General features: G+C 40.8%; 1 protein-coding gene across 1 annotated transcript; it reads left to right on the forward strand.

Annotated features, from left to right (window-relative positions):
- Positions 1 to 15476: 15476 nt before the first annotated feature.
- LOC124662751 lies at positions 15477 to 17125 on the forward strand. Its single transcript, XM_047200553.1, has 3 exons — positions 15477 to 16596; positions 16648 to 16652; positions 17108 to 17125. The coding sequence occupies exons 1-3, from the start codon at positions 15477 to 15479 to the stop codon at positions 17123 to 17125; spliced, it is 1143 nt and encodes a 380-aa protein (XP_047056509.1).
- Positions 17126 to 18045: the final 920 nt, after the last annotated feature.

Consider the following 18045-nt stretch of genomic DNA (forward strand, 5'->3'; position numbering starts at 1 on the left):
CATATATAGGACAATCAATGGATCCCACTTTGATAGTTTTCACATTAAAAATTGTATTGACTCCACATACTTTATCAATCCTCTTGGGAAAATAGACAAGTGTGTTCCTTATCATCAACATTGAAAGTAACCATGCCTTTATTGCAATCAATAACAGCCCCTGCAGTATTAAGAAAGGGTCTTCCAAGAATAATGGACATATTATCATCTTCAGGCATTTCCAACACAACAAAATCGCTTAATATCAAGCAATGCTCGAGTAACTTGAACAGGAACATTTTCACATAAACCAACAGGAATAGCAGTAGATTTATCAGCCATTTGCAAAGATATATCAGTAGGTATCAATTTATCTAAATCAAGTCTCTTATAAAGAGAAAAAGGCATTACACTAACACCTGCTCCCAAATCACATAGAGCAGCTTCTAACATAATTATTCTTGATGGAACAAGGAATAGTCGGTATACCTGGGTCGCCCAACTTCTTTGGAATCTTACCATTGAAGGAGTAATTAGCAAGCATAGTTGAAATTTCCTCATTAGGGACTTTCCTTTTGTTAGTAACAATATCTTTCATATACTTTGAATAAGGAGGCAATTTAATAGCATCAGTCAAAGGAATTTGCAAAAATAAAGGTTTCATCCAATCACAAAATTTATTATAATGTTCCTCCTCCTTTGATTTTAGTTTCTTAGCAGGAAAAGGCATTTGCTTTTGAACCCAAGGTTCTCTTTCATTACCATGCTTCTTTGTAATAAAATCTTCTTTAGTGTACTTTTTATTTTTAGCATGCTTTTCAGGTTCTTTTTCAATTTCTTCTTTATCAGGAGTATCATTCTTATCATTATCTTCCTCATGTTCATTACCACTTTCAGTTTCAGCATCAGAAATAGAAATACTATTAGGATCATTAACAGGTTCGGAGGATTCTACAACATTCTTATGTTTCTTTTTCTTTTTCTTAGATGGAGCACTAGTTTTAATTAGTTGAGAATCTTGTTCAACTCTTTTGGGATGCCCTTCGGGATATAGAGGATCCTGGGTAGAAACACCACCTCTAGTTGTTACTTCATAAGCATGCTTTTCTTTAGAATTATTTCCCAACAAGTCATTTTGCACTTTAGTAAGTTGATCAATTTGAGTTTGAACCATTTGAAAATGTTTAACAAGTATCTTAACATCATTGGAGGTTCTCTCCACAATACCATGCAATTCACTAATAGCTCGAGAATTTTCCATTAAATGATTCTCTACTCTCATATTAAAGTTTTCTTGCTTAACAATATAATTATCAAATTCATCTAAGCATTGAGCAGGAGATTTTGAATACGGAATATCTTCTCTAGTAAAGTGTTGAAGCGAGTGTACCTCAATCATGGATGAAGGGGGAATTGTCTCACATATATCTTCTATAGGAGGTAAATTCTTCACATCTTCAGTGTTTAATACCCTTCTCTTTAAGAGACTTCTTGGCTTCCCTCATATCTTCATCATTCAATTTAATCATACCCCTCTTCTTCACTATCGGTGTCGGGGTTGGTTCGTGTGTAGACCAATCATCATGATTCCGGCCTATTTTAGCCAATAATTCTTCAGCGTCGTCCGGAGTTCTTTTCCGAAAACACAACCAAGCACAACTATCCAGGTATGCCCTAGACTCAATAGTTAGTCCACTATAAAATATATCAAGTAAATCATGCTTTTCCAAATCATGGTCAGGCTGAGCTCTAATAAGAGAACAAAATCTAGCCCAAGCCTCAGGCAATTTCTCTCCATCTTCCTGGTCAAAATTATAAATTCTCTGCAAAGCAACATGTTGAGCACTAGCAGGAAAGTATTTTCGAAAGAAAACATCACGCAAGTCGGTTGGACTTTTAATAGAACCAGGAGGCAAATTATTATACCAAGTTTTAGCATCATCCTTTAATGAGAAAGGAAAAAATTTAGCGACAAAATAAGTACGCATCTTGACATCATCAGAAAACACGCCACTAAGAGTAGATAACTCAGTCAAGTGTTCAACAGCACTTTCTTTTTCAGTACCACAAAAGGGTGTTTTCTCAACAATAGCTATATGAGATAGATCAAGAGAAAAATCATAATCTTTATCCCTAATGTTTATAGGAGATGTGGCAAATTTAGGATCAGGAGATGGTGTATATCTAACAGCATGTTCTGCAAGTAACTTTTTAATTTTTCTTGCATCAGTAGTAGCCTTGCATTTTTCAATAAAATCATTATCAAGCTCTACATAATCTTCATCAAGATCATCACTAGAATAATCAAGTTCAGGTGATTTAACAGGTGTAGTAGCATTAGGAGTTTCAGTATTTTCAATTTGTCTAGACTTAGCAATTGTAGCATCTAGAAAAGATCCCAATGACCCACTATCATCAAGCACAGCGGAAACATTACCAATATTATGAGAATTTTCAGATTCAGCGAAGTACCAAGCACGCGAAGCATGTGGCGGTGAAACAAGTTTATCAATCACGAGAGGGTGAATCAAGAGCAACGAGAGGTACTCGTAGTTGTACCTTTTCTTGTAGTGGATGGTAATATGGCGATCTTAGTATCGCGAGGTTTACCCATAATGGAGAATTTGCAGCGAACAATATCAATCCAAGTGAACTTCCAAATAAAGCTATGCTCCCCGGCAACGGCGCCGTGAAAATAGTCTTGATGACCCACAAGTATAGGGGATCGCAACGAGTCTTCGAGGGAAGTATTACCCAATTTATTGATTCGACACAAGGGGAGACAAAGAATACTTGTAAGCCTTAACAGCGGAGTTGTCAATTCAGCTGCACTCTGGAAACGAGACTTGCTCGCAAGAGTTTATCGATAGCAACAGTTTTATGGCAGTGGAAATAGCGAAATAACAGCAGCGAGTGAAATAAAGACAGCGAGTAGTGATTATAGTAAACGAGCAGGATTAAAATACCGTAGGCACAGGGACGGATTTAACGGGCGTTGCATGGATGAGAGAAACTCATGTAACAATCAAAGCATGGGCATTTGCGGATAATAATAAAACGGTATCCAAGTACTAATCAATCAATAGGCATGTGTTCCATATATAGTCGTACGTGCTCGCAATGAGAAACTTGCACAACATCTTCCGTCCTACCGGCCGGTGGCAGCCGGGCCTCTAGGGGAACTACTTGGAAATTAAGGTACTCCTTTTAATAGAGTACCGGAGCAAAGCATTAACACTCCGTGAACACATGTGATCCTCACATCACTACCATCCCCTCCGGTTGTCCCGATTTCGTCACTTCGGGGCCATTGGTTCCGGACAGCGACATGTGTATACAACTTGCGGGTAAGATCATAAACAACGAATATCTTCATGAATCAATAACATGTTCAGATCTGAGATCATGGCACTCGGGCCCTAGTGACAAGCATTAAGCATAACAAGTTGCAACAATATCATAAAAGTGACATCTACGGATACTAGGCACTATGCCCTAACAATCTTATGACTATTACATGACCAATCTCATCCAATCCCTACCATCCCCTTCAGCCTACAGCGGGGGAATTACTCACACATGGATGGGGGAAACATTGCTGGTTGATGGAGAGGCGTTGGCGGTGATGGCGGTGAAGATCTCCTCCAATTCCCCGTCCCGGCGGAGTGCCAGAACGGAGACTTCTGGCTCCCGCGACGGAGTTTCGCGATGTGGTGGCTCTCTGGAGGGTTTCTGGCGACTTCCACTTCTCCCCGTGCGTTTTCGGGTCGAAACCAATAAGTAGTCCGAAGGGGGGCGTCGGAGGCCGGCCGAGGGGGCCACACCATAGGGCCGCGCGGGCCCCCCCTGGGCCGCGCCGCCATATGGTGTGGGGCCCTCGGGCCTCCACCTCCTTTGCCCTTCTGGCTCCGTCAATATTTTGGTAAAATAGGGCCATCTGAAGAAATTCCGAGGATTTTCCCGAAAGTTGGATTTCTGCACAAAAACGAGACACCAGAGCAGTTCTGCTGAAAACAGCGTTAGTCCGTGTTAGTTGTATCCAAAATACACAAATTAGAGGCAAAACAATAGCAAAAGTGTTCGGGAAAGTAGATACGTTTTGGACGTATCAACTCCCCCAAGCTTAGCTTATTGCTTGTCCTCAAGCAATTCAGTTAACAACAGAGCGATAAAAGAACTTTCACGAACACATTTGCTCATATGATGTATATATTCTCATGCTATGGCTAATACTTAAGCAGTTCATAATAAGATACATGCAAATAAGATCATCCAACAGCTATGTCAATCATGGAGAGGTACCAGCAATTAATAATAAGCACCATGAAGCATGTATATAAGCAGGATTGCAATGTTCATAAGAGAATATGATAAAGTGGCATCTCGCTTGCCTGTATTTGATCGGCAAAACATAAATGCCGAGGCACCTCTTGAGTTCATAGAAGGACTAGAAGTAGTGATTGTCAAAGATAAAAGCATCAAAGTTATACCACAATCAATATATTTTGAGACAAGCATATTATACTAAGAATGACAGTTGTGCTCTCAAGATAGTACTCAAAGAAAGAATGGAGACACAACATAAAAGTAAAAGATTGACCCTTCGCAGAGGGAAGCGAGGGATTAACATGCGCTAGAGCTTTTCATTTGTAAAGCAGGAGTAAAATTATTTTGAGAGGTGTTTGTTGTTGTCAACGAATGGTAATGGGTACACTAACTACCTCATCAACCGGACTCACAAGAGCGGCTCCCATTTATTTATTTTTGGTTGGCACTCCTTCCCACCTTTCTTTCACAAACCATGGCTAACCGAATCCTCGGGTGCCGGCCAACAATCACATACCATGAAGGAGTGCCTTTTTATTTAAGTTTTATTATGATGATGACACGCCCCCAACCTTTGCTTACACAAGCCATGGCTAACCGAATCCCTCGGGTGCCGTCCAACAATCACAAACCATGGAGGAGTGTCTATTTAAATTAATTAATTCGGGACTCGGGAATCCCATTGCCAGCTCTTTTTGCAAAATTATTGGATAAGCGGATGTGCCACTAGTCCATATGAGAGTCCGTCAAAAGTAAATGACAAGGTTGAAAGCTAAACACCACATACTTCCTCATGAGCTATGAAACATTAACACAAATTGAGAAGCATTTTGAAAGTTTTAAAGGTAGCGCATGAGAATTTACTTGGAATGGTTTGAAATGCCATGCATAGGTATTTATGGTGGACACTTATGGAACAACTTGGTTTTCAGGTGTTTGGAAGCACGAGCGGCGTTCCCGCTCAGTACAAGTGAAGGCTAGCAAAAGACTAGGGAGCGACAAATCAAGAGAGCAGTAACTGTCATAATCATGCTTGCGGCAAAATAAATTAACGGAGGCATAAAATTGGTACAAGAACTCTGAAGCAATATAAATCATCGAGGCTTAATTGACTTTTTGTTCAGTCATATGCATGCGTGAGCATGTGCCAAGTCGATATAAATGAATTATTCAGAGGAGGATACCACAATGCCATACTTACTTATGAATAAAACAATGCAAGCAAATATCCATGACATGCTACTCATATTAATAAATTGGAACTAAACATGAGAGATCATGAACTACTAGACTTTCTCATATACCTCACATGAACCAACTAAGCATGCTCATATGGATGAGTATATGTACAAAAATGAAAGCAAATAGAGTTCATACCAGACCTCTCACCACAATCGGATTGTCGTAGATCGTCATTATTGCCTTTTCACTTGTGTAGCTTGGATAATATGAAATGAAAACCACGCTCCAGCCACCGAAGACCATTGAACTCATGATGAACTTTACAAACCAAAGAAGAACAACAAATATTTTTGGTGTTTTCGAATTAGAAACAAGCACGAAAGAAAACAAGCAAACAAAGCAAAATCTTTTTGGGTTTTCTTATAGCAAACTAACGATAGCAAATAAAGCAAACTAAGAGCAAGGTACCAAATAAACAAATGGTGAAGAGAAACAACAGAAATATTTTTGGTCTTTTTGTGTTTTAGGAAATAAACAAAGTGAAAACAAAAGAATGCAAACTAACGAAACACGTAAAAGCAGGATGACAGAAATCTGCCAAATCCTGACAGCAGTACAGAAATCGAAAATAACAAAAATCTTCCATTGCTCAGACCAAAAAGTGTTCAACTAATGAAAGTTAGATAACAACCTGGGGAACATGCTCAAAAATTGGCAACTCAAAATAACGTTCTGGCTGTGCGTACGAATTTTTTGGTAACAGCCCAGAATCTGTTTTTGGACAGCACTTCCCCAAATATCATTTCCCTCTCATTAGAAAACCACCCTAGAGACTAAACAAGTATGTACAAGTATCCAGCAATCATAATATGCAAAGAATGAGTGATGCCGGTATACCTCCCCCCAAACTTAGGCTTTTGGCCTAAGTGGAGTTCATTCCCAACGAGGGTCGGAGTTCCACGCCGGTGGATCATACATGGAGTGATAATAGGGCCCCTGTGCAGAAGAATATCGTGGAGGCTCCACATGACCATGATGTTGATATGAGGAGCTTGCTGCATCGGATGAAGAGTCGGGATGCTCCTCGGTCTCCTCCACATCTTCCCTCGCATGACGGCTTTCTCTTTCTATGTATGCGTTTAGCTCATTTTCTCGTGATCGACCACCCGTCCCCGGCATCAAGGTTAAACAAAGCAGGTGCAGGCAAGCGTACTAATTTTTCAATTTTCTTAGTTATACTCCAACTTTTCTTATACAAAGTTATCCTATAATGCAGGTTGTTCAAATTAGATGCATCTGAAATAAATTCATGTCTGATCATGGAGACAACATCAAGTTTCTCTATAGAAAGCGGAATATCTAAATGGTGAGGTCCTACACCATGCATAGCTAATAAGCGAGAGGCGATAAGACCTCCACAAATTCCTCCTTTCTCACGGTTAGTAGCAAGTCTACAAGCTATTAAAGCACCCAAATTATAAGTCCTATCCTGTTGCAAAGCAGCAGCTAAGAAGGCCAAGTCTGGGACGGATAATTTACCTCCAGTCCTTCTTGCAAGAACGCACTTTGTAATGAAATAGGCAAAGTAGCGGATGGCTGGATGTTGAATGCTACTAATATTACCACCATCATTGGAGAGGCTCCTCCCATTACAAATCCTTGTATAAAGATCTGAGAGCTCTCGCGGTGTTCCCCTGATCTTCTCGCAGGATCCCCACCGCGGCACTCTAATCGCCGTGCAAAAATCACCGAAAGGCAAGTCAATAGTTTTGTTATAAATTTTATACCGGACCATGGGGTCGAGTTCGAGACCGGTGAAATTCGAAATCCTGCACAACCGACACCGTTAGTTTAGCATATTGGTGAGGTTCACCAACAGCAAAATTTCCCAATCCTGCATTGGAAATTAGTGTTTGCACATCTTGCAAGATTCCTGCATTCCGCATAAAGTCCGTGCATGGGTAATAAGAGGGGTATACTCCCTCTTCACGATGGACTCTCATAACGTGCTGTACCTCCAACTCTTCTTGGTTAAGTTGGTGCACATTCCCTTCCATTTTCTGAAATTTTTCAACAATCATTATAAAATTTGATTTCAAGGTGTGTAATTGAAGGGAACTACTATAGGAACTTGCTAGAGTACTAAACATGCATCAAAACTAATTTCTTCCACTTAGAACAAGCATGCAAGCTCACTAAACATGTTATCTACAGCAGCAAAATATTCAAGATGTACTCAACCAAATGAAATTCTAATTGGACAATCACAGGAGTCACATACCAAGGAGTAAATGTGCCAAATTTCAGACAGAAATCTGGGCTGAGCAAGGAGATCGAAAAATCGCGAGTTCTTGAGCAGAAACGCGAGTGAGAGGAACTTGGTGCGAGTTTTTTCGGGAGAGAGAAGATGCTGGGAGAAAGAGATGAGGAAGTGGGGCAAGGGGTGGCCCACACCTCATGGTGGCGCGGCCCCCTTGCTGGCCGCGCCGGCCTATGGTGTGGCACCCCCTGGTGCCCCACAGGTCATCCTCTGGTGCTCCCAGGTGCCTCGTCGAAAAATAGGACCAACGGTGTAATTTTTGTAATTTTTAGAGAACTTCGAAAAATGCACATTTCGGGTATTAAATTAATGATTACTTGCGTAGGAAAATGATTTCTAAAATCTTAAACAACTAAAGCATATTGCAAAACAAAAGTGCTACAAAGCAAGTAAAATAAGTGGAGGGAGAAAGAAAGAAAGAAACGTTGTTTAGCTCTTTTATGCAATAAAATATACTTGTTAACAAGGTTGATCAAGTCTTGCTACCAAATAAATTTTATATGACATAAGAAGAAATAAACCTCAAATCAATCATGTTACCTTATATTGAATTGATATGGATCCAATCACAAGAGTTTGATATTCTTCTTTAGGCTCATATATAGGACAATCAATGGATCCCACTTTGATAGTTTTCACATTAAAAATTGTATTGACTCCACATACTTTATCAATCCTCTTGGGAAAATAGACGAGTGTGTTCCTTATCATCAACATTGAAAGTAACCATGCCTTTATTGCAATCAATAACAGCCTCTGCAGTATTAAGAAAGGGTCTTCCAAGAATAATGGACATATTATCATCTTCGGGCATTTCCAACACAACAAAATCAGTTAATATCAAGCAATGCCGAGTAACTTGAACAGGAACATTTTCACATAAACCAACAGGAATAGCGAGTAGATTTATCAGCCATTTGCAAAGATATATCAGTAGGTATCAATTTATCTAAATCAAGTCTCTTATAAAGAGAAAAAGGCATTACACTAACACCTGCTCCCAAATCACATAGAGCCAGTTCTAACATAATTATTCTTGATGGAACAAGGAATAGTCGGTATACCTGGGTCGCCCAACTTCTTTGGAATCTTACCATTGAAGGAGTAATTAGCAAGCATAGTTGAAATTTCCTCATTAGGGACTTTCCTTTTGTTAGTAACAATATCTTTCATATACTTTGAATAAGGAGGCAATTTAATAGCATCGAGTCAAAGGAATTTGCAAAAATAAAGGTTTCATCCAATCACAAAATTTATTATAATGTTCCTCCTCCTTTGATTTTAGTTTCTTAGCAGGAAAAGGCATTTGCTTTTGAACCCAAGGTTCTCTTTCATTACCATGCTTCTTTGTAATAAAATCTTCTTTAGTGTACTTTTTATTTTTAGCATGCTTTTCAGGTTCTTTTTCAATTTCTTCTTTATCAGAGTATCATTCTTATCATTATCTTCCTCATGTTCATTACCACTTTCGGTTTCAAGCATCGAAATAGAAATACTATTAGGATCATTAACGGGTTCGAGAGGATTCTACAACATTCTTATGTTTCTTTTTCTTTTTCTTAGATGGAGCACTAGTTTTAATTAGTTGAGAATCTTGTTCAACTCTTTTGGGATGCCCTTCAGGATATAGAGGATCCTGGGTAGAAACACCACCTCTAGTTGTTACTTCATAAGCATGCTTTTCTTTAGAATTATTTCCCAACAAGTCATTTTGCACTTTAGTAAGTTGATCAATTTGAGTTTGAACCATTTGAAAATGTTTAACAAGTATCTTAACATCATTGGAGGTTCTCTCCACAATACCATGCAATTCACTAATAGCTCGAGAATTTTCCATTAAATGATTCTCTACTCTCATATTAAAGTTTTCTTGCTTAACAATATAATTATCAAATTCATCTAAGCATTGAGCAGGAGATTTTGAATACGGAATATCTTCTCTAGTAAAGTGTTGAAGCGAGTGTACCTCAATCATGGATGAAGGGGGAATTGTCTCACATATATCTTCTATAGGAGGTAAATTCTTCACATCTTCGAGGTTTAATACCCTTCTCTTTAAGAGACTTCTTGGCTTCCCTCATATCTTCATCATTCAATTTAATCATACCCCTCTTCTTCACTATCGGTGTCGGGGTTGGTTCGGTGTAGACCAATCATCATGATTCCGGCCTATTTTAGCCAATAATTCTTCGAGCGTCGTCTGGAGTTCTTTTCCTGAAAACACAACCAGCACAACTATCCAGGTATGCCCTAGACTCAATAGTTAGTCCACTATAAAATATATCAAGTAAATCATGCTTTTCCAAATCATGGTCAGGCTGAGCTCTAATAAGAGAACAAAATCTAGCCCAAGCCTCAGGCAATTTCTCTCCATCTTCCTGGTCAAAATTATAAATTCTCTGCAAAGCAGCATGTTGAGCACTAGCAGGAAAGTATTTTCGAAAGAAAACATCACGCAAGTCGGTTGGACTTTTAATAGAACCAGGAGGCAAATTATTATACCAAGTTTTAGCATCATCCTTTAATGAGAAAGGAAAAATTTTAGCGACAAAATAAGTACGCATCTTGACATCATCGAAAACACGCCACTAAGAGTAGATAACTCGAGTCAAGTGTTCAACGGCACTTTCTTTTTCAGTACCACAAAAGGGTGTTTTCTCAACAATAGCTATATGAGATAGATCAAGAGAAAAATCATAATCTTTATCCCTAATGTTTATAGGAGATGTGGCAAATTTAGGATCGGGAGATGGTGTATATCTAACGAGCATGTTACGCAAGTAACTTTTTAATTTTTCTTGCATCGGTAGTAGCCTTGCATTTTTCAATAAAATCATTATCAAGCTCTACATAATCTTCATCAAGATCATCACTAGAATAATCAAGTTCGGGTGATTTAACAGGTGTAGTAGCATTAGGAGTTTCAGTATTTTCAATTTGTCTAGACTTAGCAATTGTAGCATCTAGAAAAGATCCCAATGACCCACTATCATCAAGCACAGCGGAAACATTACCAATATTATGAGAATTTTTAGATTCAGCAGAAGTACCAGCACGCGAAGCATGTGGCGGTGAAACAAGTTTATCAATCACGAGAGGGTGAATCAAGAGCAGCGAGAGGTACTCGAGTTGTACCTTTTCTTGTAGTGGATGGTAATATGGCGATCTTAGTATCGCGAGGTTTACCCATAATGGAGAATTTGCAGCGAACAATATCAATCCAAGTGAACTTCCAAATAAAGCTATGCTCCCCGGCAACGGCGCCAGAAAATAGTCTTGATGACCCACAAGTATAGGGGATCGCAACAGTCTTCGAGGGAAGTATTACCCAATTTATTGATTCGACACAAGGGGAGACAAAGAATACTTGTAAGCCTTAACGGCGGAGTTGTCAATTCAGCTGCACTGGAAACAGAACTTGCTCGCAAGAGTTTATCGAGTAGCAACAGTTTTATGGCAGTGGAAATAGCGAAATAACGGCGACAGTGAAATAAAGACAGCGAGTAGTGATTATAGTAAACAGCAGGATTAAAATACTCGTAGGCACGAGGGACGGATTTAACGGGCGTTGCATGGATGAGAGAAACTCATGTAACAATCAAAGCATGGGCATTTGCGGATAATAATAAAACGGTATCCAAGTACTAATCAATCAATAGGCATGTGTTCCATATATAGTCGTACGTGCTCGCAATGAGAAACTTGCACAACATCTTCTGTCCTACCAGCCGGTGGCAGCAGGGCCTCTAGGGAAACTATCTGGAAATTAAGGTACTCCTTTTAATAGAGTACCGGAGCAAAGCATTAACACTCCGTGAACACATGTGATCCTCACATCACTACCATCCCCTCCGGTTGTCCCGATTTCGTCACTTCGGGGCCATTGGTTCCGGACGAGCGACATGTGTATACAACTTGCGGGTAAGATCATAAACAACGAATATCTTCATGAATCAATAACATGTTCAGATCTGAGATCATGGCACTCGGGCCCTAGTGACAAGCATTAAGCATAACAAGTTGCAACAATATCATAAAAGTGACATCTACGGATACTAGGCACTATGCCCTAACAATCTTATGACTATTACATGACCAATCTCATCCAATCCCTACCATCCCCTTCAGCCTACAGCGGGGGAATTACTCACACATGGATGGGGGAAACATTGCTGGTTGATGGAGAGGCGTTGGCGGTGATGGCGGTGAAGATCTCCTCCAATTCCCGTCCGGCGGAGTGCCGGAACGGAGACTTCGGCTCCCGCGACGGAGTTTCGCGATGTGGCGGCTCTCTGGAGGGTTTCGGCGACTTCCACTTCTCCCCGTGCGTTTTCGGGTCGAAACCAATAAGTAGTCCGAAGGGGGCGTCGGAGGCCGGCCGAGGGGGCCACACCATAGGGCCGCGCGGGCCCCCCGGGCCGCGCCGCCATATGGTGTGGGGCCCTTGGGCCTCCACCTCCTTTGCCCTTCGGCTCCGTCAATATTTTGGTAAAATAGGGCCATCTGAAGAAATTCCGAGGATTTTCCCGAAAGTTGGATTTCTGCACAAAAACGAGACACCAGAGCAGTTCTGCTGAAAACAGCGTTAGTCCGTGTTAGTTGTATCCAAAATACACAAATTAGAGGCAAAACAATAGCAAAAAGTGTTCGGGAAAGTAGATACGTTTTGGACGTATCACCCTACACAATGAATGGTGTTTGTTATCCAACAAGAGAGTGTTTGAGAGTAGCATTTATTTATTCAATTACGTGATCATTGTTGAGAGTGTTCACTAGTGAAAGTATGATCCCTAGGCCTTGTTTCTAAGCATTGAAACACCGTTTCCAACAAGTTCTGCTACATGTTCGCTTGCTGCCATTTTTATTTCAGATTGCAATTGCTACTTATAATCATCCATATCACTTGTATTTCACTATCTCTTCACCGAACTAGTGCACCTATACATCTCACAAGTGTATTAGTTGTGTTGGGGACACAAGAGACTTCTTGTATCTTAATTGCAGGGTTGCTTGAGAGGGATATCTCTGACCTCTACCTCCCTGAGTTCGATAAACCTTGGGTGATTCACTTAAGGGAAACTTGCTGCTGTTCTACAAACCTCTGCTCTTGGAGGCCCAACACTGTCTACAGGAATAGAAGCGTGCGTAGACATCAGTGTGATTGTACATGGGCGAGCGCTGCCGAGTGGAAGGTGCAGCTCTAGTGGAGGGCCGAGCGCGTCGGCTTCATCAAGGGATGGAGCGACTTCGCCGCCAGGCTTACCCTCCACGTCCACGACACGATCGTCTTCACCCCTATGGACGACGGCTTCAAGGTCGTCGTCTTCAGGAAGGAGACTTCGTGCTCCAGCATCTTCTGCTGCAGGAGGCATCGCGAGGGCTTATGCTGATCCTCGCCGTTAAGGTGCTGGTGCTTACTCCCTGTCTCTGGTGCTGTCTGATCCTTGCCGTCAGTAGTTGTGCTGGCCTCTATAGGAGGTTGTTAAACACTTGCTTTTGTGCATATATGACTGTCATGTTGGCATGTAGAGGCTGTTGAACATTGGTTTTGTACCTGGGTAGTCTGCCCCCAGGTTTAAGTACGCATCTTACCACTCTGGCGCTAGGATTAGGTACTAAGTACCCTGTTCGTTGTGTATAAGTGTGTGTTATGCTAATGCCTGTGTTTGAGCTCTTGTGTGATGGTAAGGTCACCATATTTGAATGTGGTGAGGGGAAGCACAGTCTGGATGCCCAAAATGGCAACCAAACACATGTGATGTGACTGAACAGAGATGAAACTCTTTATCCAGGCATCCAAACAACATGCACTTCTGTTTGGGCCGATGCAACACAACCTGCCAAATACTGGGCTGAAAGTGGCCGGTGACCCATTCGCGACGCGGAGGGACGCCCGTCTGACTGCGCCAGTGGTGCAGGAATTCAGCCCAGACTACCAAACGCGCCCAAGGTGTTACATTAGATGATAAACTTTCGTCCCTAATAGGCAGATAATAATACAACCCATTATAGGTACTAGCTTAAGGGAAATTCAGTTTCCAAGTTTCCTTGTCAAATTTTGGCCGGAACTAATTTCAGAAGACCATAAATGATGTCCTTATAGTTCGGGTGAAACTTGAGCTAATTTCAGATTAACTCTTCTCGTAAAAACAACAAAGAAAATGGCATGGAAATAACATAACCTATCCGCACGTACTATTTAGAATTTCGAATTATGTGTGCATTCTTATTTCAAGGTCATATCGAAGTGCTAACCAAATGTTGGTCAAACTAATGATGTCGAAGTGCTACTAAAAGAGCAAACTTTTTTAAAAAATCTCAAAACAATATAGTAACGAAAAGTGCTTTTTTTGGCTCCCGAGCTCCGGTGCTCTCGCCATTTTTTTTCAAAAAATATTTGTAAATTATCAAAAAATCTAAAAAAATTCTGGAGATTGTTAGTGATACATCTCACAATCATGCAAAATCTCAACCGAAAATTGTTTTTATTTTATGCTAGACAAAAATAATAAAATCTGATATATTTTTGGAGATTTGAAAGTAACGACTCAGATCTGCACTTTTGTCATTTTTATGTAGCTTAAAATATAAAGTATTTGAAATTGATATTTTACACATATGTGAGACACATTATTGGCTATATGTAGATTTTTCTTTGAAACTCAAAAATATGATTTTTATTTATTTGAAAAACGAAATCACTGGTGCTCATGTGCACCAAATTTCTGCCCTTATAGTAACTGATAAATGGTGTCCACACTATAAGGCAATAATTTAAGATTAATCCGACATCAATTTTTAATCAAAATTGGCCAGATTTTCACACTACCCAGAAAAATCTGAAACGTTGGAGTAAATCATAAATGGTTTCCTTAATATTCCAGTCAAAATTAAATCAATTATGGGCAGTAGCTTAAGAGGAACCCTGTTTTCACGTTTCTGGATCACATTTTGGCTGAACTGTGATACTTTTTACAAAAATATGGCAAAAATAGTAAATTATAAATGCTGGTCTTATTATTCTAGTGAAATTTGAGTCAATTATATGCACTAGCGTAAGATAAATAAAGTTGTCAAGATTTTTTTATAGGAAATATTGTCGTGTTAGTTGGCTCGATACCTACGTGAGTTGTTTTACAGCAGTAAATACATTTGAATCTGCCTATATTGGCTGTGTATATACTCCCTCTGTTCCATTCTATAGTGTCTATAGTTTTTTGGCACGGAAATTAGCGCAAGAGTACTTTTTACACAAGATCCATACCTGAACGATTTGAGATCAACGTAAAATTTGAGAAATCCATATCTTTCTAACTTACCATAACAAATTTGGGAGCTGAACGATTTGGGAGCTGAGCGGGGAGGGGGTAATTGAAAAAAAGCTAAGCTACAACCTTATATTCTGAAACAAATGCAAAAAATCTATAGGCACTATAGAAAGAAACGGAGGGAGTATTTTTTAGAACTTTTTAAATGAGCTTTAGAACATTTGTGTGTGTAGGCTTTCACTACGAAATGAAAGGTTGTCGATTGTGTGCAGTGGGCTTTCACTTTTAGCAATCATGGGCTTCCATATCATATCTCTCCGAAGAAAAAGCTTTGGGCTTTAATCTCAGTAGCAGAGTGCTGTCGCATGTCGGCTCTTCCACACGAACCACGAGACAGCACCATGCCGCCGCCGCCGCCACCCCCGCTGCTCGATGATGTCATCGCCGAGATCCTCCTGCGCCTCCCGCCGGACGAGCCCGAGCACCTCGTCCGCGCCGCCCTCGTCTGCAAGCCGTGGCTCCGCATCATCTGCGACCCCGGCTTCCGCCGCAGCTACCGCGACTTCCACGGCGCCCCTCCCCTCCTCGGCCTCCTCCACCGCCGCATGGTGATCCAAGGCGACCCGCCTGCTCGATTCTGCTCTACCACGTCGATGCCGGAATTCCCCCATCCTGGCTCCGACGGCCGCCGCCGCACGCGCCCCCTCGACTGCCGCCACGGCCGCGTGCTCATCCACATGTTGCCGGGTTTCCTCGTCTGGGACCCCATCACGGGCGAGCGACATTGCCTGCCACCCGAGCCCAAGGAAATCGACTGTCTCATCTACTCCGCCGCGGTGCTCTGCGCCGCCGAGGGCTGCGACCACCTCGACTGCCAGGGCGGCCCCTTCCGCGTCGTCTTCGCGGCCACCCATGACCACACGGAGATCATAGTTGCCAGCGTCTACTCATCAGAGACGGGTGCGTGGAGCGTGCCGGTATGCCTTGACAACACTTGTGAAACCTATGCCCAGCACGTGCTGCAAGCGGTACGTGAAAGACACTACTACATACCCTATCTCCAGCCTAGGCGAGCCGCCGTTGTGGGAGATGCAGTCTACTTCACAGTTCGACGGGGTAATGCAATCGTCAAGTATGACTTGGGCAAGGATCGCTTATCCATGATTGACCCACCCACACCAGACGTGTACTACATCACCCTCATGGCGATGGAGGACAACACTTCACTGGGCTTTGCCTGCATTCAGGATTCCACCCTTTATACGTGGTCAAGGAAGGTGGATACAAAAGAAGCTACAGAATGGGTACAGTACATGGTCATCGAGCTGGAGAAGACAATTCCTGTTGCCAATCCCAACAACGAATCAATCGTGGTCGGCTTTGCAGAGGGTGTGGGTGTCATCTTCGTTAGCTCAGGTGTTGGCTTATTCACGATCAAGCTCAAATCTGGGCAGGTTAACAAGGTTGATGAGCCTGGAGAATACTTTAGCGTACTGCCCTACATGAGCTTCTACCTTCCAGGTATGATATGATACTGGCCCTTGTGTCTTTCTTGCGTTTTGTCTGTTACAGCTTCTGTATGTTTCCTTAATTTTTTGGTTGTGGATTGTGAATAATTTGTCACAATTCAATCAATATGTGTTAGTTGTATTCACATATGGAGATTGCCAAGTTCAATTCTCTGCTGGAGATAACTTAATGTGTGGCACTAAAAAACATAACATACTCTATATTGCTCACAGAAAGCTGACTTGGAGTTGGTTTTGAGTTTTGTGCATGATATATTTTAGATCATGGCACATTGTTATTGCTAATAAGGGCTCACTGAAATTTTGCTGCTGGGTTTCTTTTAGAGCTGATACTATTAAGTATCAAGTCGTTTATTCTCTATTCAGCAGTTCACTTAAAAATTGTGCAAGTCCTGACAATCAATTGTTGTTGGTTTGTTAAATTCTTCGAGATCCCTATGAAAATTCTTTGAATCAATAGGTATATTTGGAATTTTATAGCTAATTCTAATTCTTTCATTCAGTATGATTGTCTCTGCTAATCTTGTTAGTAATCTTAAATCATTAATGATTAATTTGTTTAAAATTTATGAATAGCTAGTCATTCTATCACATTTCAGATAATGTGTCATGAGTGGCAAGTCCATTTTTACCTGGGAAAACTAAGAAATAGAGTTCATTTCATTTTAGTGCTAACAATATTTGAAGATAACCTAATCTGAAAACTCATGATTACTTTTTGGCGCCATTTATTAGTATGATTTTTTTTCTGATATGGCATCAAACAAGCTTAATACTCTGACCAGCTAATAGTCTGAGTGTGCATGTTCTTCATTCTTACGATGTTTTCAATATATTCTTTAAATTTGAAGGTAGCTGTAGTTTATTTATCTATTCCTAATGATGTATAAAAACTGTTGTGTTTACAAACTACAGCTATGAGTTTGCCTTTTCCTTGGATTGTCATTGGTTGTTTTACTTCTTATGCTTGCTGAAACAGGCAATGGTGGTGGACATGATGCAACTGATCTTCCGCACAATACTTAAGAGGATTGTTCAGTTAGATATGCCGTCACGATTTACTTGTTGAGCAGGTAAGTTTATCTTCTGCATTTATTTTGAGGTATCGGATCTGTTCCATCAAATAATGTACTGTTATCATTTCCTTATGTTACTGTAGGCTCTTCTCCCTCTAGCTCCTCCAATGACCGATGACTTAGAACTATTCCTCATTCTCTATTGTGTGCATAATCTTAAAGAGAGACTCCTGTCATGCTAAGTAGTAGAAAATGAACTAACCCTTTCCTTATGTTGTAAGTAGAATTAACTGAGCATTTGTTTTCAGAATTCCTTTATTTATACAGACTTATAGGCTTACCCTTTCACATTCCTTCTTATTCTGGATCACCATCATACTTTAGTGAACTAACGATAGACACGATACTCGAAGATTATGCCTTCG

This window comes from Lolium rigidum, chromosome 6 (assembly GCF_022539505.1).
Source record: "Lolium rigidum isolate FL_2022 chromosome 6, APGP_CSIRO_Lrig_0.1, whole genome shotgun sequence".
Taxonomy (NCBI): Eukaryota; Viridiplantae; Streptophyta; class Magnoliopsida; order Poales; family Poaceae; genus Lolium; species Lolium rigidum.